The 27,678-nt window shown below is 41.9% G+C and overlaps 1 protein-coding gene across 1 annotated transcript; it reads left to right on the plus strand.

Annotated features, from left to right (window-relative positions):
• On the plus strand, window positions 1–27,581 carry alpha-Man-Ia (alpha-Mannosidase class I a). Its single transcript, XM_050170436.2, has 10 exons — window positions 1–624; window positions 8,334–8,552; window positions 9,662–9,742; window positions 10,437–10,531; window positions 12,126–12,343; window positions 14,837–14,952; window positions 18,512–18,620; window positions 19,831–19,950; window positions 21,620–21,792; window positions 24,802–27,581. Exons 1-10 carry the CDS (start codon window positions 88–90, stop codon window positions 25,039–25,041), a joined length of 1,908 nt encoding a protein of 635 aa, XP_050026393.1. The 5' UTR covers window positions 1–87; the 3' UTR covers window positions 25,042–27,581.
• The last annotated feature ends 97 nt before the right edge of the window (window positions 27,582–27,678 follow it).

Consider the following 27,678-nt stretch of genomic DNA (forward strand, 5'->3'; position numbering starts at 1 on the left):
GTAGGAGTTCCTCATCATCGGTATCAAGGCGAGCGGCCTTTGCGGCCGTGTCCCGGCGGTTCCCAGCCACCGAAGGAAGGCCAGATCATGGCATCTGTCGGCGTTCTCCCCACATACTTCAAGTACATTAGCGTGGCGCCCGGCGGATCAGCTCGTAGGACTTTGCGGGTGCGGGAGAAATACATTGTCGTGTTGGTGCTGGCCACCTTCCTGATGGTGTGCATCGGGGCCGTGTTTTACCTGCCTGAACTGCGCGCGTCCAACGCCTATCGCCATATCAAAAATGCTGGGCCGGACCTGCTGCTACCCCCGCCGCAAGTGATCGAAGACAACGTTCCCCGTCACAACGGTATTGTCGCCGACGAGGAAGACCCGCATAGGGCCGAGGACCGAAACAAGCTCCAGGAGAAAATCATTCAGGACCTCGGTCAGGGCCTCCCTATGCAGGTCGCCAGGCCCGAAGCAGCCAGGCCTGCGTCTCCGTCTAAACTACCGTCGACTGCAGCCCGGCCTCCACAGAGCCCGGGTCTCCCCGCTGTCGACGCTAAAGCGCCCCAGGTTTCGCATGTTCCTGACGCACAGAGAGAGGCGGAGAACCGCGAAAGAAGACAAAAAGTTAGAGAGGTGAGCATACAACTTGGTAGGTCATCCAGCAGCCTGTGAATATAATGCGTGTATGCGTTTGCCCGATCGTCGTGGCATTCGCTGCCGGCGCACATCGCTCCGAAGAGGGAAAACTTAGCGCCGTACGCGATTTGGTCATTACGCATCGTTGGCCTTCTGATTTCGTCCCACTGGGCCAGCAGTGCTCTTATCAGCGATTTCAACACCGCGGCGTGGTATGTGTACTACATCCCGTCTTGCTGGGAAGGAAGACAGCTGCAAAATGTAATCTTACATTTCGCGCAGTTTAGCAGCTCGGATCCTCTTTTCTTGTCCACTGCCTTGGCTCCGAGATTTGTCAACTTGACCCACAATTTCTCACGCCACCGCGATTGTTTGTGAGCTCATCGCGATCGTGATGTCGCTATGTTCAATTCTGTGCTAAATATTTTACTTGTGCTTAGAGAGAGAGAGAGAAAAAAAGGGGGGGGGGTGTTCACATTGCTCGCAGTACTTCTTTATTTTTCTTAAGATAATAGAAGGAGTCCGACATTAGGCAGAGTAAGAGCTAGTCATTAAGAAGAGTGGTGTGCTAAACAAATCTCAATGTTCCAGAACCACATTCATATGTGCACGTGCAGTTTGCTTCAAGCAGCATTCAGTACAAATACAAAAGTGATGTGGGTAATCTCAAAACATAGTGGACAAACTGTGCTATGAATGTTAGTCTGTGTTGGTGCTGGGATGCCTTCACCAGAACTTCTTATTGGGCTTAGATAGTAGTAAACTTCTGAAAATAGTATAGGTTTGAATTCCTTTTTGTTACATAACCAGTGTAATGGCATGCTCTTAAATAAATAAGAATGCTTGATTTCACTTATTTATGTAGAGCCAATTAATAATGGATTGCATTACCCACGAAGTGAATGTAATCTTTCTGCAGTAAAACTAAGTTCCTTATGTAGAACCTTGTAATGTCTTTACAATCTTCTTTTTAAGGAATAGATATGCTCTTGAATTCCTGATGGGGAAAAGGTCAGCAGTAACTATAATTAACCTTTCAAGTGTTATGTGCATCTCATTAATGACAGGGGAATATGAGAAACTATTGATTTGCAAAATAGTGTTAAAATAAGGACAAAGGAAAGTTTCTTGTAATGCTCCAGAGAAACAGTTGTATTCTAAAGATGCTTCCGTGGCCAAATTGCACTACATTTTTGTTTATGAAGTTTAGAAATTTATGCCACATTTGTTGGTGTGGAGGACAGCGAAATGGAAGCCTGTTGTAACATAAGCATGGTCTTGGTGTCAATTTTTTTGAACATTATACCACACAAATAATGAGGACAGTAATAACACATGCGCATATGCAAAACTCAATGTTCACTGACACGATGGCTCAATGTTTGCATAGATGGTTAGTTTTGGAAAAGGCCCAGCTATGTTCCCTACTATTTATGGTGTCTATCCCATGTTTTGTATGCTTTTGTCATTATCAATAGCTTAGAAAAGACAGGACATATGGTAATAGCTATATTAATTTTGCTCTATAACCACTAATGAGAACAGTAGCAAAACATTAGAAACAGTAGTAGTGGGCTTCTTACTGATTTTATCTGTATCAAAAAGTGTAAATAAACAATATACTTGCATATTTTTATCATGGTCTTGCCCTGTGATTGTCAGCGATGAGCCTAAACCAGAACACATTGGCGCAATTTTGCAGGTAGATGAGAGGTGAAGATGTAATTGATAAAGCAGTGCCTAAATATGGAATTGTTATACTTAGGCATCTCAGTTGCAAAGAGAAGTATCTTTTTATTCTTATAATGTACCCGACTGAAAGAATAACGAGTGTGCATGCTTTCATAATCAAAAGTAAGTAAGCTTCACATTCCTTATGCACCATGTTTGGTAACAGTATTGTTTATTTTTGTTATTCTAAAGGAATTGCAGTTTTTGTGTAAGCCAATGTACTGTGTGTGACTTTTTTTTCTATTTCGTTAGAATGTGTACTGATTAACTGCCAAGACAGCTCAGCTAACGAAGCAAAATGTTACAGGTAGTTTTTTTTTGTTCTTGCCTGTCCTTAAGAATTCCTTAGCAGGCAGCCACGTGTCTTTCCTGTTTGCAGTCTCTTATTGTCGTTCTATGTTTTGTAACATTTTAATAATGTTGTGACGTCAAATCAGTGCACTTCCAGCTGTGCAAAGCGTGCCTTGCGAATTGGGCATGTGGCAAGCCACGTCGCTTTATACGGTGTGCAGCTGTGGAAACATCTGTTATTTCCTTTTGAATTAAGGACACGTTGAGTATCCCAGTGTCTTTATGTTGTCAGTTGCCTCTGCCATATGGTGCCTTTGTCATAGTCGTGCCCACATGCTTAGGCGAATTAACGCATCTTGCTAGTCACTTCTGCCAGCGTAGCAGTAACACGCAACATTTAAGACTACAAGGCAGAGCACGTAACTTAAATTTGAGATATGTAGTTTTTTCGTAGGTACGTCACCACTAAGCAAATTATTTTAAGTGAGTTTTTTACTTTGGTATGGGCTTATTTATATTGTTTCCTGCTTCAAATACAACAAAGATATGTGCATAGGAACTTAAGCTCGCTATAGCCAGTGACTGACCTTTTTTTTTTATGATTTGGTTTCTGTTTGCTCTTGGAGCTTTCTTTAAAGGGACACTGAAGATTAAAGTAAAAAACTACTTTGAAATCTGGCATATAATACTGATGCTCTGGCACAATAATTTCGGAACGAAATTGATAAACTGGAACTTTGACTTTTTTTCTCTTCTAATGATCAACACATTACAACAAAAATAGAGTTTTGAATAATATGTTATTGGTATAAATTGGTTTAGTGTTTATATTTAGGGTTCCTTTAATAATATTTCATGAACCGTGTGGTGTGGAAGCTTGCCATCTTGAAAGAGAAAAAATTGTCATCCGTCCAAAGGTCGCACGAAACTACAAAGGAAACGCATTTGGGTTTCTCAGAAAGAACTCTTTGCAGTTGAGGGAAAATTCGTCCTGGTACGGGTTTCAAACCCGGGACCAACACCTTTCCGGGGCAGTCGCTCTACCATCTGAGCTGACCAGGAGGCTAGCAGATCGTAGCGCAAGGGTCGATTAATTGACAACTTGAAGCACAGGAACACAGAATATGGTAAATCAGTCCTGTGGAATCCCACAATGTGGAGGAATTATCATGAAAGGGAAAAGTTGTCACCCATCTTGTTAAAACATAAACATTCTGGCTTCTCTGTGCCATGCAGGTATTCGACTTGGTTCAACATTGTCACATCAACTTACTTGTAATTTACTTAGTGCATTAGGTCAGTGGGGATGTTACGTGTGTTATGACTTTGTTGGTGGAACATTTATTTGAACAATGCCAGCATTTTTAAAGGACGTTGAGAATTGAACAGACACGATCTTAAGAACAAAATGGTGTTTTTCCTTATCTGTTTCTCCTTCACCTGTCTACGCAGTGTCTGCACCAGGGATTTGGCTAAGTGCTGACAGAACAAGTCAACAATAAGCTATGACCCGCCATGGTAGCTTAGTGGCTATAGAGCTGCGCTGCTGAGCTTGAGTTTGTGGGTTTCGTCTCGGTCATGGTAGTCGCACTTCAATGGGGGCAATATGCAAAAACGTTGCACATGGCAGCAGGTTCAATTTTAGGCCATGGTAGCTGCACTTTGAGGGGGCCAAGTTACAAAAGAAATGTGGAGCCCTCAAATATAAAGGGGCACTAAAAAGAAACTCGTAAATATGTTTAGACTGATAAAGTATTCTTTCAGAACTCTAGTTTCCTAATTTCACAATAGGAGGCTAATTACTGGAAGGAAAAGTCTAGGTCGAACCTAAATTTCTTAAAATTTCATGCTGAAGCTCCAGCACCAGTGCATCACTCTATTGTATTGTATCACAGTATTTTGTTATCGTATTTGGGCCTTTGCAGCGCAGCAAAAGTTTTCTAAACTTGCCAAGTTCTGTCTTTGGCACCTTTAGAATACAGCGTATTCCATCTCGATCGTTAGAGATTAACTAGCCCCATGCAGGAGCTGTCAAAATTTTTTGCGTCATGGCGGGTTGGTGCAGGAACTTGCGTTGGCATCTGACGTTTGTTTTATTGCGATAGCAATTATATGGACACTCCAAGCGAATTTTTGCTGATGGCATTGCCGTCGCCGTGACGTTCCATATATATTTAGGCGTATGTATGCTGTATGCCATGCTATGCTAAATGACATGCGGTATAAGCGGTTTATATTGCCACAGCATTCTATCACTAAAGTTGCTCATGCCTGATCTTATGTACTTGACAAAATTATTCCTCGAAATTTTGAGAACAGCAGCCCACAAACAAATTTGATGAAACGTGATACTGACAGTGCATGCCTTTTATCTTAAATCTGAGACTAAATTAAAGGTATGAAACAGTAACAGAGCTTAAATCTGAAAATGATGTTATTTTATTGGTGCGTCTATGTGCTACCACTGGGATCGGCCCAGGAAAGAGGTAAAGTCACTAAGAAAGACGTTGGCTTTAATTAATAAACATAAATAAAGTTGTCTGATGGCAGGATTCAAACAGAGGACCCTTAGCACAACAGCTTGTTTTTACTTAGTCGGCTTACATTTACTTCAATTCCTATTGCCACTACAGCTACAAGTCTTACACTTCGTGTAATATTCTAACATGTTGCTATCGAATTCATTGCTTTGCACTTATGGTGAAACTGATATTTCTTGCATCTTTTTTTTTTGTTGGTTATCAAGCCTCCTGTCACAGTAAAAGTGACTTTTTTGTTATTGTAGAAGTATAATGTTATAATTCAGCTCAGCATATTTTTCCCTTTAGTGTTTCTTTAAATTGAAATGCTCTGTACTTATTATACCTTGCTTGCCCCTAGCAGATGGTGGTTGCAACAGGCCTGCACAGTGCTTGCTTCTGCCATGACACACTAATGGGGATTCTCTAATTTGTTCTCCATGAAGTTTTTGGTTAGTGGTGTCTAGGTATTGCATACTGGGTTGTTGTTTCTGACTGTGTAGTTTGCCATTTTATTTTGGGTATTTAGTTCATTTGCAGTTCCACAATGTTTTGGAGGCATTTCATACTTTGATGCAGGTTGTGTCTTGATTAGGAACAGGAGTCTCTGCAGCATTCTGTGCACATTTTTTTTTCATGCTTATTTTCTGGCAGCTAGACCTGGCAGCCTTGTCCTTTGGGCAAGGTCAAGTGCAGCAAGCTAATCTTGTAGCTCCTGCTACAAGGCAATCTTTCTAATTGAACTTGATGCTCTTCATTGAGCCTAATTGGATTAATTTACTTAAGTGGAAGGAAAGGAGCATGCAAAATGTTAAGTGCAAAGACATGGCTGAGTTAATGTCTGCACAAGGTTAATACAAGTGGTCCATGTAATTCTTGCGAAAAGAATTACAGGGAACACTTGTACTGTGTGTTGCATCAGTAGAGAGCCCAGTATAAATGGCTTTTGTGGCTATACTGCTGGATCGTTTATGCCTAAATTTGACGCAGAAGGCTAGTTTTGCAGTGGATTTTATTTAACACCACAGTTATTAGCAGGCTTCTCTGACATGATAAATCCAAGCCAATGAATGACTGTCTGGGGCAACGCTGTACCAGGAAGAAAAAAAAATTATTTTCTTGGGGAGAGTAACAGTGGGAAGGTGTTTTAGGAAGGTGTACCACCTATAATGGTGATGATGGGATGCAAATTTGTTTCACTCTTCAGGCTGTTATATTGCACTACTCTTCTTTTGGTGCAGTAGAATTGCTAGCCAAGTGAGTTGGTAAACCTTTACAGGAAGGTGAAAAGTGCAAATGACAAGGGACAGTGAAAGATGACAAAAACAACATTGACTCGCTACTGAAGTTTATTTTGGAAGAACAGCAGCTATATAACACAGGAAACCACATATGCATGCTCTGAGCAGGAAAAAAATGCAGGAGAAAAGAAAGAAAAACTTATTTTTCATGAAGGGCAAATCAAGGCCTAATGAGGCAAATATGCCTCCATGACAAGGCATGCACAATTAATTTTGTGATGATAATGTTTTTATTTCAACCAAACGGCACCAATAGTTTGCAGATAAGGTTTAATTTTCTTTTTGTCCTACTTCGCTGCACACAATGTGTGCTTATGATTTATTCAGGATAAAAAAGGCGTTACTGCATCCAAGTTTATTATTGAACGTATTTCTCATTGAAATTCAACTTTTATGTGGAATTGAAACAACAATGAACCAGCTGCTCAGCTGAAAAAGTTCATAATTTGTGCAATGTACAGTATATTTCGAGCGAATGTACCCTTGCTTCCTGCATGTGGTCAACTGCCTAAAAGAAGTTAGTTGATAGTATATACATACAGAAAAGCTTCTTTACAATGGTCAGGGTAGTTGCTAATGAAAGAACCCTTAAGTTGTTAGCCAATTTGCTAGCATCTAGCCAGTCCACAGCAGTATGCATGACATGAGCTGATAGATAACTAAAAAAGCATCCATATTTATGCAGGTATGAATTTGCATGTTATACAGAGTGCACAAATTTTTTAGAATCGACCTCTAAAAGAAAAAGAAAAGAAAGAAACTGACACATCATATATGTATAAGGCAGGCTCACTATTACTTTGCAAATGTTAATGTAAATAAATTACAGGTAATTTCCAAAATCCAAAAGGGCAAGCTTTATAATTAATTGAATTTGATAGCAGTGACAATTTTCTCTTAGGTGTTTAGCTAGGCTCATCCATGGCATTGCTAGAAAATTCTAAGTACAGCTGATAAGCTGAGCTCATTTTTGGTCGTTTCTACCAGGAGCCTGTGGATGAATCCAGCTAGTCTAAGGCACTGAAGGGGTTAAATACAGCACTTTCTTTTTCATGCTCTGAACAAACTGAAAAATACTGTGAAAAAGGAAGAAAGCTTTTTGCTTATGCGTGCCGTATGTGTAACACTAACTGATCCTGTTGTGCAAACTATTGAATTAAAATGTGTGTGTGCTTTAACCATGTGAAGTGGTTGCATGAACGGTTGTGCACCATCACAGCAACCAGTAACTATAGCCCTTAGTTGTTTCTGTGGTGCTTTCTAACTTTCTTATTGAACACTTTCCTTCACTGCAGTACCTGTTATAAATAGCTCTATCTGAATTATTTAATGTTTACTTACACAGGCACCTTTTTATTACTATTGTGTTTTGGTGGCAATGGTGCACTTTTGACTCCTGCCATTTCATCGCTGCGAAGTAAGTCGCGATTGATGTTGGCCTTATTCTCAAGCTGTGATGTTTTAAACTGTCGTCACTACCTCTGTGTGTAATCATCGGTGACTAGAAATATATTTCTGTCATATTTTGCATGTTTTCAGACCCCTTTATTGTCTCTGATCTTTCAATCTTGCGTTAACCTTTCAGGATTGCCGTACTTTGCCATTCTGGCTTTTGCATTTGTTTACAAGCTTGTTTTGGTTAGTGGGCCTCTGTTTTCTAAACTCTGAGCAGTTTAAAGATTTTCCAGTTTCATCAAAGGAAAACTGTGATGTCTTGCTTGGAATTGGTAACGTACTTCATTTTGGATTGAGTCTACATACACTCCCTACTTCTTTGCCTCATACTTTGAAGATATGGGCTTTGAAATAAATCAAAGTGCTTAGAATCGAGGAAATATAGAGCACGCATGTGTTGCTTTTGCAGATGATGAAGCACGCCTGGGACAACTATGAGCGCTATGCCTGGGGCGAGAATGAGCTGCGACCCGTGTCCAAAAAGGGCCACTCAGCGGGCATCTTTGGCAAGACTGCCATGGGAGCCACCATCGTGGATGGCATGGACACCCTCTATCTCATGGGCATGGCCGAGGAATTCCAGCGTGCTCGAAATTGGGTGGCAGAGAACCTCAGTTTGAATGACGTAGTACGTGCCTTTTGTTTCTTTTTTGTCTGGTACAGAACTTTTCTTTCAGTATTTCACGTACCCAGAGCTGTAGATTAGTGGTCACGGTGTCCCACTGCATAGCACGACATATTGGATTTAATTCCCAGCCGTGTGGCCACATTTTGAAGTGGATGGATTAAAAAAAAAAAATTTGTGTTGTGTGCTTTCGACGCAGGTTAAAGAATCCCAGATGGTTGAAATGAAACTGGAACCCTCCACTCAGGCTACTCTCATGGCATCAGAAGTATAAAACAAATGTAAACTTGCATAGAGAGAACGTTTGAGGGGAGTGTACACAAAGATGAGGTTAAAAACAACATCAACAAATAATAAATCAACCCAGCAGCAACAAAAAACACTTACAAGAATGACGGAATATCTTCAAACAGCATGTCAGTCTTTGGCATTGGTCAAGTGCAAAAATGTGTAGAACTGCCCTAAATGAACAATATAAAATGCTCTGTTTCACAGGGATGGAGATATGACAGGTATTAAAAGCATGGTTTGGCCAGGGAAACAAGCATTGTCAGTGCCTCACTTGTCTAACATGAATGCATGAATAATGCCATATGGTGAGGGCCACATCTGTGTACGTGCTGCACCCCCAAGTTGGCAGCCCAAAGTTGGTAAAAAGAAATTTCCAACGGAGAAACGATCGTGTTTGGTGCCCTGATGCCACGCGTGCGCATCGGCGAATTTTCACGCGTTGCTGACTTCCACGGGCGTGTACTAAATGACGAGAGCTGCACACTGACCTTGATGCAATGGAGCTGAGGTGTGCACAATCTGTGCCGGCTCCATTCTGACTAGAAGTTCGGTACCATGTAAGGGCCGCGCCTCATCAAAATTGTGAAAGAAAAGTGCGTCCCTTACGCAAGTCTCTACAGTTGATAATTTATTGACAGGATGGCTCATTACCCTAAGTACGGAAGGGTATGGCGGGAGAGTAAAGAGCATAAATAAATAATAATTATAAAATATAAGTGTTTAAAGGTGGGGGTTATAAACATATAATGAAAGTAGCGGGAGGGAAAAGGGGAAGAGAATCGGCCATGCGGTATCAAATAAAATTTTACTTTTACATGCAGAGTTCGGACATCTCTGTCTTCGAGACCAACATTCGCTTTGTAGGTGGCCTGCTTTCATGCTACGCCTTGACTGGGGACAACGTAAGTGAATTTGTATTTTTGTCGTGAGATATGCTTTTTGACTTGTTAGTGAACGTAACATCATAAAAGGCACCAATTGCTATAAGAATCTGCATGTAATACGAATTAGAATTCAGTGCAAGTTGATAACTATGAGACCAACAAGAAAACTTTCTTATTGTCATGCACTTTTATTGCACATCAAGTGCATTGAGTTTGAGAGGCCAGGCTGCAGGAATGGTACAAGCTGTGAGATTGCATGTAGATCAGTAGATATAACACATGGAGGGAAAAAGCAGAGAAAGTGTTAGGCAATAATAAAAAGGAAAGTTTTGTTGCCAGACATGCAAATTAAAGCTTTATGGTTGCTCCAACTATATTGAATGTCACTTTGTGTATGTTTGTGTGCCATGTTTTTCTGCAGGGGACATTTGAGTGAGCTCCTTTTCAACTGAACACAGTAGCTTAGTAGTTAGGTGTTGTGCTGCTGAGCTAGAAGTCATGTATTCAATCCCGTTTGTGGCGGCCGCATTTCGATGCAGGATAAATGCAATAATGCTCATTTGGTTAAATTTAAGTGCCCGTTAAAGAACCACGCCTGGTCAAAATTAATCCACAGTGCCACACTGTAGCATGCCTCATAATCATATTCTGGTTTTGACTCATATAACTTCTGTATTAATTTCAATTCAGCTACTTTTTATGCCCTGCGCAGATGTTCAAGGACAAGGCTGAGGAAATTGCCCGTCTGTTGCTTCCAGCCTTCAACACACCAAAGGGTATACCCCATGCCCTCATCAACATCAAGACGTAAGTTTAATTTTGTCATCCATTCATGGTTTATGTGGCCATGAACCTTTAAGCCAGTTATTTTTATTGTGCAAAAGCTTGCAAGGAAGTTGTTGCCTTCTCTTCTTTGACAGCAGTAATTCATACTGATCAGTCAATCCATCAGTGTTTATTTTATGTGCCCAGGAACAACACAAGGTCTGAATACTGATGCATGCAGAAATAAAAAAAAATTCTTTATTTCAAGTCAGTGTTTAATTGCATATCTTGCCCACCTAAGCATGTTAGCACTTTTGCCCTACAGTTAAACAAATTTTTATAAATTTTACAGAAAACACTTACCTAAGTCAAGTTACACTCACGGGGCTCAACGCATGCAGCATGTGTTTGATTGAGCACAATAAAAGAAGCTGTATAAGGAAAAACCTGACAGATTGCACTTATTCCTCGGTAGAGAGGTTTGACATTTTACATAACATTTATGTGGACCATAGCTGTGAGTGATATATTATTTATATGTTTATTTATTTGTTTGTTTGTTTATTTATTTTCTTCAGTGATCCTTTGCATTGCTCTATATATAAATTTCCTTTGGCTAGGCTTCCTTTTTTATTTTTATTGGAGAATAATTATAGCTACCCGATGTCCCTTGTTTCTGCTGGCCTACTCCCAACAATTAAGGCTACATTGAATTACACGACACATACCTGAACGAGAAGAAAGGGGGTTAACCGAGGAGCCTGATTTTTTAATAACATCATAAGAAGCCAACAAACAAAGACACAAAGGACAACACAGGGGAAATTACTTGTACCTAATTATTGAATTAAAGAAATGATAAATTAATGTAAACGAAAGTGGATGAAAAAACAACTTGCCGCAGGTGGGGAACGATCCCATGTCTTCACATTACGCGTGTGATGCTCTACCAATTGAGCTACTGCGGGGCATCTTTGCCATCCACATTCTGGGGTATTTATGTGTTACTACAAGAACTAACCCTGGGAGTGTTAACCAGCACCACCATTCACAAACCTTGGCGGTGGATGTGGAACATCCTTTCTGCTGCAGGCATCTCGAGTACGTGACCTTTTTAGGTGAAGGCAACTGGTCAATAAACCCATCCGCTGCCAAGGTTTGTGAGTGGTGGAGCTAGCTAACACTCCCAGGGTTAGTTCTTGTAGTAACACATAAATACCCTACAATGTGGATGGGAAAGCGGCACCGTAGTAGCTCAAATGGTGGAGCATCGCACGCGTAATGCGAAGATGTGGGATTGTTCCCCACCTGCGGCAAGTTGTTTTTTCATCCACTTTCATTTCCATGAATTTATCATTTCTTTAATTCAATTATTAAGTACAAGTAATTTTCCCTGTGTTGCCCTTTGTGTCTTTGTTGGCTTCTTATGAGGTGACACATACCTGTGTCTTTCTTTCACATGTGATGCACTATATAATTCTTGTTTACAAATGTCGCCAGTGAGAGAAGTCTTTGTAGTCTTATAGCATTGCCTGCTATGTATGAAACAGCAAATATTTTTGCAAATGGGGTCAATGCAATAGTAGCACATAAAACGTGAGATTGGTTCAAGAACTCTGCACGTGCCATGTTCCAGGGGTGTAAGCAAGAACTATGCTTGGGCCTCAAGTGGTGGCTCTATTCTGGCTGAGCTGGGCACCATGCACCTAGAGTTCTCCTACCTTAGTGACATCACGGGCAACCCGATCTTCCGCGAGAAAGTGGACAAAGTGCGACAGGTTTTGGCCGACCTTGACAAGCCCAAGGGCCTCTACCCCAACTACATCAACCCCAAGACAGGACGCTGGGGACAGCGTGAGTTGTTTCACCCTTCTTGATATTTCTGTTGGATGCTGTATAATTTGTTTTATTGTTTTTTATTTTAAAGCGAAGCTTTCTTTGCCTCTTCCTTTGACTTTCTAACTGCTGCTGCTGCTGTCTGACACACTGCTTCCGGGGTAGTTCAGAGTGTGTGTATACATGACAAGAGTGAGGCAGTAAGGAAAGGCTACGCGCGAAACTCATTTGGACCCTACCGTGTTGAATTTGCACAATGCCCTCTGGAGCTTGCTGGGCATCTCCACATTGCACCCCCCCTCAAAAGCATTGCAGAAACTGCAGCGCTTACCTTTCTACTAATGTGTGAGCCCACAGTGGACATAGGTAGAACTGTAGAGAGGAAGGTGGGGAGGGGGAAAGGTGACATGAGAAGGGAAGGAAACACTATTATTATAGACACGACAGCGGTTGCGGGAAAACTGGATAAACTTAAGTTCACGGTACAATACAGTATGTTTCTGGTATTTCTGAAAAATAAACACCATGAAAATATGTCAAGGGGACAACTTACGTAGGGTGTGCAGAAGCAGAGCTGCATTAATTAAAGCGCACTGCAAGGTCTAGGCCACACTACAGAAGCGGTTGCATGTCGAATCAACACTTCTGTGCCCATCACGATAGCTTTGCGGCTATGGCATTGATTGAGGTCGTGGATTTGATCTTGACTGCCCCAGCTGCATTTTGACGGGCGAAATAGAAAATGTACGTGCACTTTCATTTTGGGACATGTTAAAGAGCACCACAATGTCAAAATTAATATGAAGTCCGCCACTACGCCGTGCCTCATAATCCGATTGTGGTTTTGGCACGTACAGCCCCATAGTCCAATTCAAGTTTAATACTTCTGCTACGATGCGATGTGCCATGTGAGGCAATGACAATGCACAACCCTTTCAGAGGTTATGAAATATGGCTTACAACAATGCCTCACAGAAACACCTCCCCCATGTGTGTTCTGTGTATTACGCAGATAAACAGTAGTGGTGCACGCAAGGTATTGTTTGACATCAACTCACCACCCTTGTGCTAGACTAAACGTTGAAGAAGTTAAGCTTTCACCACCAACATCACTGCTAATTATCGTCAATCAATGCAACCAGCACAGAAAGCTTCGCTTACATCTGCAGTGGAATTTTGATAAATGGAAATCGCTTAAACAGAACACCATCCTCATGGTCGGTTGGTTTTGTCTTCATGCAATTGTATTCAGCTTTGTCTCTCAGTAAATGGAACTCCTGATAAACGTAACCAATTTCACTGGTCCCTTAAAGTTCCATTTAAAGAGAGTCCACTGTATTTTCACAGTGTGTGGGATCTACATAATCTTTTTTCTAAGATCAACCCTGTCCTGGATTGACGCTGATAGGAAGTTTGACCGCTTGGCAAAAATGTGGGCAATTGTGAAAATGTTTCATTAATGGAAATGGGCCTAGTTTCTTCCTTGACCATGCAAGAACCTAAGCACACGCATAAAAAATATTTGCACTCTTGGCACTGCTTTTCATGTACTGAAACAATAGCCATAATCTATCTTGCTTGCCTTTCATTTCTTTAAGCGCCTGCTGGTTTCGGGTAACAAATAGCACAATACATTTCAGCGTGACGGGAGATTCGTGACTGGAAGTAGCAAGCACAGAGCATTACATAAAGGCCATGTATGCAAGATTTATAATTGTTGTTGTTGGAAGAAGAGATAAGCCTCAAGATATTTTTCAGAGTGCACTACAGAGAGACATGGTGTGAGAAAATGTTTTCCTCCAAAGCCATTGTTGCTGTAAATACACCACACACAAATGCAGATTCATCAGAATAAACTTTTTGTTTGTTTTCTGGTGATGCAAAATAAGATGCAGCTGTTGAACAAGAAGTAATGGCTTTCTGCAGCTGGGCACGGGGCTAAATGATTCCTGGCTGCAGTAGTGGGATTCCAGTGGGGACAAAATACAAAAAAAAGAAAGAAAGAAAAGCCATTGTATCGAGGTTTTAGTGCACATTAACCAGCATGTGAAAATTTTCTTGGAATCTTCCTTCAGTGTGTCTGTCAGAACACCTCTATACCATCGGTTAAACCCATCATTAAACCAAGCAGTCAACTATGTGCAGCTGGCATTACTGCGTTTGGAGTGCTTAAAAACTGAAAAAGTTCTGAAATTACCTGTATCACTTTTTATTCAAGTGGTGAGTCTCACATAATGGCCATGATGAGATGACAGATACTGGAATGCAAGTTTTCGAGACATCACTGGCAATCATTTGTGAAGTTTCCTGATTAGTGATAGTTGGCATTGCTTAGTGGTGGATTAGTGACTTGACATTTCTCCTCACCGCACTCATGAACTTTTCTGCTTGGACACACAGGCATTGCCTGCACCATCTTTTTGGTATAATTAAGATTTATTAAGGCCATTAGGGGCGTTGGACAAGAAGTCAGGACATTATGGCAAACTGTCTCCGCATTGCTTTCTACAGACCACATGTCTATGGGAGCCCTGGGAGACAGCTTTTACGAGTACCTCCTGAAGGCATGGATCCAGTCTGATGGTGAAGACGTACAGGCCAAGCGATTACTGTTGGATGCCGTCAAGGTTGGCACAACCCATTCATATGTCGGTGGGAGTTTTATAGCAAAGGTAGCTTATAGAGGGCTTTATAAATGTGTGCAGCATGCTTGAAATTTCTCATGTCCAATTTTAGTTAGACTCTGTGGAGAGGTGTTCTAGCTTTACCGGATTATGCTTCTTCACCAAAGTAATAACTGTGCTTGCATGATGCTCTTTGGCTGTTTCACAAGCTACAATTTTGTAACCAGACACTTACAGTGCCTATTCGGAGGCATTAGAGTAGTGAGATCTTACTCTAGCAACTCCTCATCACTGCAGTTTCTTTCTGACAAGCATCATTAGTGCATACTGGTTAAGTCTTAATATGACAGCATCACTGAGCAGTTGCTGCACTCGAGGAGGAGCTTTCAGTCAAGGTGCATTTTTGATCGCATAATTTAGGAAGTGGCCTCTAGTCAGCTGCTGCATGTAATCATCTCTGGTGGCTGAATTTTGGATTAGCTGCTGTTGAATACAGTCGACTCACGTTACAACGGACCCCGAAATCCGACAAAAAGCGCCCGCTTTATGTAAAGTCCGTAATATCTGAAGCGCCTCACTTCCGAAACTTTCGTTGCAATGTCTAACAACTTTATTGCAAAGAGTGAGTGACGAACGTCCAAAGTAAAAAGAAAAAAAGGAGTCGCAGTTTCGCCATAAAGGCAAAGCATCGATTGCGATAGCAAATTCAGCAAGATAAGCGCTGCAGAAGCAGCAAGCGAATTGACCTTTGTGCTGTCTCTCGCTTCAACGCGAACTAAACGTTGAAAGCACAGCGCATACGAAGCAACCGGCACTGGGCGCACTTTGTCCACATCGCACATCGCTTTGAAGATGAGGCCCACGCGGGCGCGCACTTTGTCGACATCGCAGGTCGCTTTCAAGATATGGCGCCTGCGCGGGTGCGCACTTTGTCCACATTGCAGATCGCTTTGAAGATACGGCGGCCACGCTGTAAGCAGCAGCCGCACCGTAAGCAGCAGTCGCAGGTGTAGAACCCCCTTCTCTGTTGCCTCCCCCTCCCCTGTGCCTCGCACGCAAAGAAGACGGTGCGTTCCCACCGCACCTTCCTCTCTCATGCGCGCGATATAATATTGAGCTGCGATCGTCAGCTGACCCTCGCAAGTTGGTTGTCAGCCCGTGCTGACATGGCAAAAGTACATTTTATATGCCCGATTTTGAAAAAAATTGCTGCTAATTTCGTTCGCTGTAGCCAATAGTCTGTTGTAGCGCGGTCCGTTAAAAGCGAACTTCATTGCAGTGATAAAATAGTTAGACCAAACTAAGGCTGAAATATGTTTCGTTATATCCAAAAGTCGGTTGTACGCGGGTACATTGTAATGAGCATAGACTGTATATGTGCCATAAGGGATACGTGGAGGCACAAGGTGACAGTCTGATTAACGCACTGTCAAAAGAATGGTGCAAGGGGGGTGACTGTGTCAAGGAAAACAGTGTGTCACGTATCAGAAGCAAAAGAATATGAAAATGTAATGCATGCACTGTATGCATAGTAGTAGCATTTAAAAATGTCGCATGAAAAACATAGTAGACCAAAACAACTTCGAAATAGAACATACACAGCATTACAATATTGTAACCACACTCGCAGCACATAGCCACCATTTGAAACTAAATGATAGCATGTCACTTATTTGAAAGATAATAACTGTGAAAGAGTTACTTTCACAGTCATTGTAATAGATTCACAGTATATTTGACATTACATTAATGTTATGCATTGAGGGTCATACTGGCGAAGAAGTTGTCACATAGGGGACCTCACAGATGTGAGCCACTTCAGCACGAAACAGGTGGAGCGATAGAGATTGTGTGAATACTTTTCTTGTGTGGTTTAGTAATGAAAGAAAACCAATATTTGCTGGAACACAGAAGTTGTACGAGTACTGTATAAACCTGTCAGCATTTTTGACTGTTTTCATAGCCTTCACTATGTTGCCTGCAATCTTTTAACTGGAGTATGGTTGGGTTTCATTGATGAAAAAAAAGTAGGAAATGGAGGGGCCCAGTTTACAGGGTTGTCCAGTTACTCAGAATTCAAGTCGTGAAAGACGTCTAGATTACTGTTAACTATCCCTGTGCCCATACTTGAAAGGGATGCTGAAACTATTTTTGAACATGGTCAGATTTTCTTTCCTGATCTATAGATAATGGTGCCGTGAATATGCGAGCCAAATAGTCTTTCACTGCATATAGCAGGGAAGCCATAGACTCGCATAAAAATATCACTCTCTCCCTTGTATGGCTTTGGAGGCATATAAGAGAGAGAGAGAGCGTTGACCCATGCTACAGCCCGTAGACGTTAGCCGTTGGGCGAGTGTTCGTGATGATTAATTACTCACACTTGTTCAATATACTAACTACTGACAAAACAAGAGAAACCCTTATGTGAGAAATGTGGAGATGAACTCACTGTAAATCACATTTTATTCTCGTGCACACAACTCGAACGGCTAAGGAAAAGATATTTTACTGTATTTTACAATGAATGCATTCCCTTTCATCCCAGTCTGCTTTTAGGAGATAACCCACTTGTAGGAACTTCATCTCTTTTTAGTTTTTTGAAAGACGCAGCGATCCTAAACGAAATATAATATATCACAGAACTACTAATTCTAAAAATTATTACCTAGTTTTTTCACGCATCTTATGATGCACCTCACCCGTTTTCTCAGTCCTGAGAAGAAGGCTGAGGTCTTCATTTGGTCTGTTGGGCTCCTCAGAGTCCTTGTCCGGACAAGGACTTTCGCTGAGGATACCCAATTTTAGAAATAAATTATACCATGTGTTTGGCGCATGATAGCCTCAGTTGCTTATGCGCCATAAAACCCAATACAATACAATACAATACTAACATGCAGGGAAATGGTGATTGTTAACACATCCTGCCCTTCCTGCCCATCCTGTCATTGTAACTTATCTAGCCACTGTTCTCAATTTAAAGCACAAGGACAATCTTTGTCCAGTGTATTCAGGAAACTAGACAATTGCTCTGAGTGAACAGACTACTAGAGCACCTTCCCCACCGATCATCGGCTCAGAAGGCAGTGAAGGCACTTTTATGTTTTCTCAGAATGTCTGGTTTGCACGAGTGGCTTTGACTCAACGACTGTCTGTGCATGTCTGCATATGCTCTCTGTCTCCCTTCTCTCTCTTCTCCTTCTCCCTTCCACCAGTGTAGGGTAGCTAACCAGACTCTTGACTGGTTAAAATCCCTCTCTCTCTCTCTCTCTCTCTCTCTCTGCCACTGCTCTTTTGTGACTCTTGAGCACCTTTGTCAGGTGTTAGCCTTGAAGGGTTATCTTAAGTGCACCACAGAAAGAAAAGGCAAGAAAAGATCAATAGGCAGTGCATAGCTGTCTGCGACGCTTAGAGAGAGGGAACGTGTTGAGGAGGAATGGGAAAGTAAACGTTGCACTCTTTGTATCTCCGTTATTGTTAGGGCCTTTTAAAAAATTTCCGCGGAAATATATTGATTGAAAGGCATTGTGCTCACTCCTTGTCTTTGTTTGCTTGTGTGTAGGCCATCGAGTCAAAGATGTTGCTGCAGTCTAGGAGTGGGTTCCTCTACCTAGCTGAGATCAAGTATGACCGAGTGGAGCCAAAAATGGACCATCTGGCCTGCTTTGCAGGTGCGTGTCTGTGTCTTCTTTCAGACCTCTTGTTTCGCTTCCTGTGTTGATTAGTCTCAAAAGTTCCATATTGCTACCGTCAACAGCAATACATTGTATATGGGCAAATGTTGTTAAAATAAAGTCAGATCTGTCCTATATTTTCTATAAATGTGCACACTGATAGCAATGGAAACGAATTTCTTGTGGAGCCTGTATGAAAGAGCTACAAGCATGATTAGTACCACAATTCATTGATAGGCTAGCGGGAAATGTGGCATGTGAACTATGGTAAATTATAAAGGTGCAGTTTGTACTGCCGTTAACGTGCAAGTCTGTGATGCAATGTGATGGCAATGGCGAGCGAGTGACCAATGTGAACACGTGGGATTGACATGTTGGCTGATCGACATGCTGTTGGCACGAAATGCGTGAGTGCGTCCAATATGTGCAGTTGTGTGTGTCAGATTTTTCAAGACATGTTGAAGACTGCCGTTTCAAGTTGCTCTTTCTGACGATTTGACATTTTTGCTTTCAGAAGACGTTTTGATCAGCATGTGAAAAATATTTGTTTCACTGTAACCAGCATTATTTCAAATCCTGTATTTTTGTTTTTAGCATAACTGCAGATGCCGATTGTTATAATTAACCATAGCTGGTAAAGTTCCAGATCCAGCACATGGTTTTCTGCAATTGTATGTTAAATTCCTGTTCGTTGTATTGAGGGCTGCCCAATTTCTTCACTCCATGTGTAGAAAGTGAGTTGAACCATTCTGGTGTGGCACTAAATTAAACATGGCATCAACTTGAATATGGTAACTTACATATAGTCTTTATTTATAAGGCGTGATCATACATTCTGTAACAGCCTCTGGTTATCACGGCATTTGAGGGATGTGTTACATGCATTGCATACGATCTTATCAGCAGGCCCATCTTTCCAAGTTGCTTCAACACTTGTGACACTCTAATAAAGAGATGGTGCCTTTTGCAGTAATGGAGGAGTGCTGAAGGTATAGGCATGGCAAAAGTGAGAACTAGAAAGAGCAAGTACATTTCATCACTAACTTTGTTCCTGATCTATCTGAATTCTAGTTACTCTTGTGAACTTGTCGTTCTGTTTTCCCTGACATGAAAAAAGTAATGAAATAAAAAGAAATTTAGAACCACTTGTACTGCAAGAGGGTTGAATGTTTGACTGGAAATATGTGATCATTTGTCTCCTGTTCAGGTGGCTTCTACGCCCTCATTTCCCAAACACTTGGGGAGGACCCATCGGTTACGAAGGACCACTTCATGGATGTAGCAAAGAACATCACCAACACTTGTCATGAGTCCTACGACAGGACGCGTAAGTTGACCTATTCCGAATATGTGATGTTTGCTTTATTATTGAAGGTACATTTATAAGAAAAGCTGACACCGCCTATCGCTTGATTGTGCTTGGCCTTCTGGTGCATTAGGCTTATGTACACTGGTTGTTGCTGGTTTCATTCAGGTGTGCACACACTTATCCTGTCCAATTCGTGTGATGGTTCGGCACGTTTTGCACATTTGAACATTTTATTATTTCTGTGTAGCAGCTGTTCTTGATGTCATACCAACATGTTCATAAACAAAGAACTTGAGTGCATTTTGTGAGCACTGAAGGATCCAAGTTTCTGGCAGATCTTTTAATTAACTTGATATGCTCAAAATGAATTTCAATCATATGCATTATGCGAAGCTGCATCTTTTATGCATTGTCAAGCGGTCTTATTACCATAGTGCTTTTTTTTTTAAACTTTCCTTCCAAAAAGTATTAATTGTTGAGCTCTTTGTGCAGAGTATGTTTGTGCAGAAATCTTGCTAATCGAGTGCTCATAAGGGCACTTTTGATGCATTTAACACTTTCACAAACACATTTTGGTTGGAAGTTTGGCACAACTGTCCTGGTACATTTTGTTTTGGGCTGCTTGCCGTGAGAAAGATATGTTGACATTCTGTGACAGTCGGTAAAAGAATGTGGTCTCGTGATAATTGCCTCAAGATAAGCTCCTAGCCTGCTTGCCTTATCCATGATGTAGGCAGTCTCAGTAGCTATTGATAACAATTTTTATGATTTACATATGTGCTGCGACATTCTAAATAAAGGCAGGCTTGAGGTGAATTAGGTAATTGTTTCAGCTGTAGTTGATGGGTGCTATGAACATGCAGTCACTGTGCTGCCGTTGCAAACATTTTCCCTTAGTAGCACCACTTGAAGATGCTGTGCTATCACTGTGGACAATTTGACATTGCAGTATTGTCCTTGTGGCGTGGCAGCAGACGTTAGTAATGTAACGAATTGAACATGGTGTTCCATGATGTTGAGCGTACATCACTAACATAGTGTTTGTTTTTTCTTCCTGCCCATTCTGGGTGGTATCTGTAGCATCTTTGTACTTAGTCTATCCTTTGGGATAGTTTCATCCTATATATTATGTTCAAGGTAATGATGAGTCACCGCACTCCTGCAGCCTCTGTTGCATCAGCATGACTGTCCTGATATGTACAGTGCTCACGGAATGAAACGCGTCAATTTAGGGCTAACTAATGCCCATACTTTCGTTTCCACCGGCTGCAGTTTGTGTCACATCGACGTAATTTTGGTGCGTACACTTAGAGCGGAGTCCGAGTTACCTTTGGTGACCAGATTCCTAGCGACATGACATGGTACTCTCGACTTCTCTGCATATATGCAGCGTTCTACTAAATGATCGCAGTTGCGTTTCATTCCGTGAGCACTGTACAGATGGGCAGTTGTGTGGGGAAACCTCTGCATTAATATCTCAAAATGGTGATTCCAAGATAACTGTAGCATTAGATGGTAATGGTTGACGATGTAACAATGCACGCAATCAATCTTTGAGGACAGTGGCAGCTTGTACGGTTGTGCAGAGGTTCTCTTTTTGTGATATCTACTCTAGTGGCGGTGAATGCTACTACTGATGAAATAGAAAATGTCTTTTTCTGAAAAAAATTTGCCCATGTTGGTGCAGCGACCAAGTTGGGCCCAGAGTCCTTCCGTTTCACAGAGCAGTTGGAGGCCAAAGCCACTAAGCAGAATGAGAAGTACTACATTCTACGCCCAGAAGTGATTGAGTCGTACTTCTACCTGTGGAGGATCACCAAGGACCAAAAGTATCGTGATTGGGGCTGGGAAGCTGTTCAGGTAGGTCTTATGTGTGTTATTGAGTGTGTGGACTCTAAAGTGCTCTTGGTAACAAAGGACAAAGCACACAGTATTGCAAACATACGAAAAGGGCATTTGTTACTCCTTTTATTCATATAGCAGCTCACCTAAATATGTACAGTCGTCTTCTGATGAGTTAATCTTGATGGGATCGCCACAATTAATTATTTATCAATTAATTATCTGGCAGTCTGAGTTAGCATAGAGTGAGAGAAAAAAAAAATAACACACTGCTGCTTCACTTGTCAGTCTATGCCCTATTCTAGCACTCACTTAAATCTAATGTAAATCCACATTTTATGGGTTGAGATTAGAAAACTTAAGTAAAAATGACATTGGAGATTTCCTAATGACATTGATATTAGAATTACTTTAAATCTACCCGCCGTGGTTGCTCAGTGGCTATGGTGTTGGGCTGCTGAGCACGAGGTCGCGGGATCGAATCCCGGCCACGGTGGCCGCATTTCGATGGGGGCGAAATGCGAAAACACCCGTGTGCTTAGATTTAGGTGCACGTTAAAGAACCCCAGGTGGTCAAAATTTCCGGAGTCCTCCACTACGGCGTGCCTCATAATCGGAAAGTGGTTTTGGCACGTAAAACCCCATAATTTTCTTTTTACTTTAGATCTTTTAAACAAAGTAGAAATGTAATGTGCACCAAATTTCCTAAGAAGAATGTTGCATGCATGCATGATTGTGGCAATACAATATATATATATATATATATATATATATATATATATATATATATATATTGTTACGTGTAGAAAGACACAGACCAGGGAAGTTTACCTTCCTACAATGCAAATTTGTTTACACCTAATGTCCATCGTCACCGCTCTCAGACAGCACTCTATTGCAGTATATGGACCATAACATATCATTCTCTATACTGTCCACTGTGCATTTGATATTCCATATTTATTGAGTGACACAACACTCACAAATGGAATGGTGGCCCACGCGTAGACTCGCCATTTTTATAGTTCGTCCTGCAACACATGCAATTCTCTAGAAGGCTAAAAACACATGACGCAGCTTGTTGCCGGTAGCTTAGCCAGTAAAATACTTATCTTTTGAAGGAGCTTCCTTCAAAATACTTATCTTTGAAGGAACATTCCCCACCCTTACCTGAAATTTCTGCATTACAAAAAAACCTTGTTACTTCGGATTTCACGGGACTGAAAAGAATGTCTGAATTAACTGAGTGTTGAATTATTGAGGGTATCAAGAAAACAATAAAGAAATGCCCATTACGTGAACACTGTTTTACTTTACTGAATGAATCAGCAAGTCCCGTTCCTATTTTGCACAAGAGCAGTGCGGAAGCTGCAGTTCTCTTCATCTCCTGACTGATTAGGATTCGCAGCGGCGAAGGCCTCGGGACTTCCTTCACACGGTGGCCACGGCGTGCCTGTTTACTGACACATTTTCACTACCGTGTGCACGTCTTGATTATTTTTTCGCCAGTGTCGCCCCCCATCGCGATGTAAACGATGCTCTTCAACCTCTACAGCTTTGCACTGAGTAAAAAGGAAACTACTGTTTGCTGCAACCGCTGCAGATGAGACCGTGGCTACTGTCGACGCGATCATAGAAGGCGACCTTGCGGTTCTGATGGCGCGCAGCCGATGCTCGCACTGAGTCAAAACGAAACTACTGTTTGCTGCAAAGGCTGCGAAAGAAACCGAAGCCGCTATCGATGCAGTCGTGGATGGTGACTGCACAGTCATGAAGGCATGCAGCCGAAGCGCGCACTGAGTCAAAGTGAAACTACTGCTGCAACCGCTACGGACAAAACTGCAGGTGCTATCGATGGTGCAGTCATGAAGGCACACGGCCAGCGCAGTGCTATGCGCGGCGGTAAATGCAAGAATAAATGCTTCAAAGGCACAAACAGGCACGAAGCGTTCTGGCATTGCTGTCAATTGTGTAAGATTTCCACTGACGACTGCGGTGACGCGAACTCCGCCGCTTTGTTTCGGTGAACACCGTTTTTGCTCTTTTGCGTCGCACATTTGCGGTGCTTCGTGCTCACCGAGCTCTGAGCTGTCCGAATTAAATGATGTGCAGCCAAATATGTCTGAATTGACGAGAGTTTCATTGCATTAAATAATGCATACACCTGCCGGGACCAAAGGATGTGTCTGAATTATCACATTTTCTGAATTAGCGAGGGTCGAATTTAACAGGGTTTTACTGTAGTATGCAGCCTGCCCAGCCCCATCTCTAACCCCCTCACCCTCCCCGTTTAAGTGGGTGCACCCCCTTCGAAAAAATTTTTGGCTATGCCACTGGTGTCATCCAAATCATTTGTTGCCCGATTACCTTTTGCAATAAAATCCTTGGATTCATTATGGTGGGAGAAATAGAGTGCACGGTAGACTGCAGGAAACATTGACATTACCCTGAGCATCATAATAAATTATCAATATCCTTTTGTATTGGAAAGCACTCTGTTTTGTCATTGCTTCTTTGCATGTTGTCAAACGTGAAAGGGCATCTGCTTTCTTGAGAAGTAAAATATTTCTGGTCTTTAAGCTTGACACTGTTGTGCCTCTTAGAGTATAGGAAATAGAAACACAGACAGGAATAATGGCTTAAATATGTGTATGCTGCTTTACTATAGCAAATAGATGTGCAAATATTAGCTTGAAGCCGGGCCCTTGCACAGATCATAAAGGGGTCTAATGCTTCTGAGATTTGGAAAGACACTAAATCATTGTTCTTTGCCCCAGGGTATTCATTGTGGTGGCTTGTGCTAGCGCCCTAGTATTACTCCTTTTGTTTTTGCTTGAAAAGAAGCAGGGTCTAATATTTCAAAGTGTAAGCTGAGTGCTGTATGTCAGTTTCTGCTTGCCAGTGAAGCCTGCACTTAAAGTTTGCATTCAGATTGATAGTCAGTCAGGAACACCAAGTCATTACTCTTTCTTTTTTTTCATGGGAGAAGGTGTGTGGTATGAACAGCATTTTCTTTGTCAATGCCAGGCTCTGGAGAAGCACTGCCGTGTGGACGGTGGCTACACCGGCCTGAAGAACGTTTACCAAACAGACGGTCCCAAGGACGACGTCCAACAGAGCTTTTTTCTTGCGGAAACGCTCAAGTACCTCTACCTGCTCTTCTCGGACGACTCAGTGCTCCCACTAGACCAGTGGGTTCTGAACACAGAGGCACATCCGCTACCCATCAAGAACCGGAACCCATCTTACAGGCCGAGCATCAGGTGATTGGGCGCACCAACTACCCATCACTCCGCAGCCGTTCTTCCGCCCTCCGGTGTCCAACCTCCGATCAGAGTGTATAAGTCCACCATCGTCTGGGCCGTGCCAGCGACGGTTGGACCACACGAGCATCTAGTGACTGAACCATAGACTAGGCAAACAGCAATGACAGTGGAGCCGACGTGAGTCACCTTCTGCGTGATCTTACGGACTAACCGCAGATGGGTGAGGGAAGGTGAACAGGCTGAGCAGGAGAAACTGTAATGGCTGGACAGTTTCTCACGGGATGTAGCCAGTCAACGCTACAGTGAGTGTGTATCTGCTTTTGCACATGGCTGCAATGTGGTTGGAACGTCGCCATCGTCTTCTACTTGGGAGAGTTGCAATGAACACTAGTTGTTGCTTTGGGGGGCCTTCTTCTGCGTTGTTTTTTCCTTTGGCCTTTTTTCACAGCGATGTGTCTGACACATGAACTCATGTGCTTTCTTCAGCATGTCGCTGAATCACTGCCGTGGTGCTGCGACATTCCCCAGTGATATTTCTAGAGGTTCCCCCTATTTCCTTCCATTTTTTTTTCATCATTTCTGATCATGATTTTCAGAGCTGTTTAGTTAATATAATATGAGACCATAGATTTTGTGCACAGGGTGAAAAGGTGTGAGTGTTTTATCTGTTTTCATTTTTTTTTGGTAGAAGGCAAGTGTGATGAGTGGTATATACATATATATATATATCTATTTTCATTTTTTTTTTTGGTAGAAGGCAAGTGTGATGAGTGGTATATACATATATATATATTTTCTTTTTCATAACTATGTGCTTCGCTGCAGTTCCAGGCTCGGCAATAAGCAAGTATTTTAAAGATTCAGGAAACAGCAGATATTGCTGTCACGCTGCTTTAGATGTCAGCAGTCAGTCCTATGGCTCTTTGTGCAAGATAGCACAAATTACGAGTGCTGTACATATACTTACAACCTGCTGGCCCAGGCTACTGCTGCATCCACTTAAAGCAAATGAAAATAAACATCACTACACTCAGGAATGCAGTGTTTGCTACTAATCTCACATGTTCGAGCTGCAGTTTATTTTTTTGTTGTCCCATATGATCGTGCTTGTTGCATTACCCGAGGTCATTTTCATGCTGCAGCTCGTCATAAACAGCAAATCAAATGTTTACATTTTCTTGCCCGCTTATTGCAGTATTTTCGTTTTGCTCACACATTTCTTGTTCAAGCATCTCAAAACATGGTAGTTCACTGAATTTGTGTAAGCGAGGGTTTTTATTTTCTTACATATAGCAACTTGAATTTTTGGATGAGAGCTATGCACATTAGGTCATTTCTTATTTAAACTCTCTGTCCCGAGTCCCAGCAGAGGCATAGAAACAATATTACTGACGTAGATATTAGGTAGGCTTTCTACACATAATCAACGAAGCATACGTGCCATCTGGGTTGCACTACAGCAAAGTGCGACTTGCAGGACCTAGGGCAAAGGAGGTATATGCAGCCCAGTGCAGAGTGGTTTGACCACTTCAGTGATGGAACCACTCAAGCACTTTGGAAACATTATGTGGAAAGTATTAGTTATCTTTCTACACCACTTCTGCACATTGAAAAACACTTGTATACGTCTGTTCAGCGTCATGTGTGATGATGCGTTGTCTATATTGTTGTACTCTGACAAAGAAACATGATGAACTTAGAAACAGTTCTCTTTTGTACTCGACACGGTAGTACTCTGTTGTCAAGCATTACTCTCTTGAGAACTACAGGGCTACAGATTTGTTTGTTATGGAGCTGAACTTTGTTGAAACCTTTTTCTACAAAACTCTTTGCTCTATGCCGTCTTTGAGTGTGCACTAATGACTTCAGCACTGAATTCATGATGTTGCAGTGATCTGTTGTGTACTCACCGAATGCTGCGAGCAGTCCTGGCGCAAAGGCTTTGAATGGAGCAGCATTCTACTAGCTCTGGTTCATGAAACTGGTGGTTCTGTGCCACTGACATTGCATTCAGACGCTCACAATATCTCTTTGCGAAGTGTGTACTTTAATATCTTTTTAAAGTTTTACTGGGCACCATGATTTCTAGGTAGATGGTGTGAAAACGCCCCTGGCAATTTGCTCACTTAGTGAATTGATGACGCATCACCTAGAGACAAAGAATGCACTTGTAGTTTGTGAAGAATGGCAATAGCTTTCTGTTGTTGCAGAAAAATACTGCAAGGACTTGTGATTGTTCTTCTAGGCATAAATTGCTTGAATGTATCTTGTAACCAGGCTGTAGTATTGAAAGTTTTATTCAGACTTCAGTAAAAAAGAAATAAGGAAGTTCAATATGTCGCACCACAGAGAGGAAAGAAATGGCTGAAGAGAGGCATCTAGTGTAGCGTAGCAAAGGGACAATTTATGACCACGTGTAGATAGATCTGAAGGGCATAGTACATTTTATCACTATTGTGATGCAACAAATGTTTTTCAACATGCTAGAGTTTGTTTGATGAGCTTGGTTATCATATTATTAAAATTTTTCTTTCTTGTGGAGTTTGTGGAATATTGCAGTCTCCTACATTGACTGGCTGGCGGTGCATTTGTGTTCGGTCGTAGTTTGTACGAACACAGCGGTAGCATAACGGGGAGG

Source organism: Dermacentor andersoni, chromosome 6 (genome assembly GCF_023375885.2).
Source record: "Dermacentor andersoni chromosome 6, qqDerAnde1_hic_scaffold, whole genome shotgun sequence".
NCBI lineage: Eukaryota > Metazoa > Arthropoda > Arachnida > Ixodida > Ixodidae > Dermacentor > Dermacentor andersoni.

Bases quoted from the DNA above. Each gene is read 5' to 3' on its own strand.
- alpha-Man-Ia (XM_050170436.2), top strand. From the start codon at position 88: ATGGCATCTGTCGGCGTTCTCCCCACATACTTCAAGTACATTAGCGTG. The intron at 12,344-14,836 runs GTGAGTTGTTTC...TGCTTTCTACAG, and splicing joins GACAGGACGCTGGGGACAGC to ACCACATGTCTATGGGAGCC. The intron at 19,951-21,619 runs GTAAGTTGACCT...ATGTTGGTGCAG, and splicing joins TGAGTCCTACGACAGGACGC to CGACCAAGTTGGGCCCAGAG.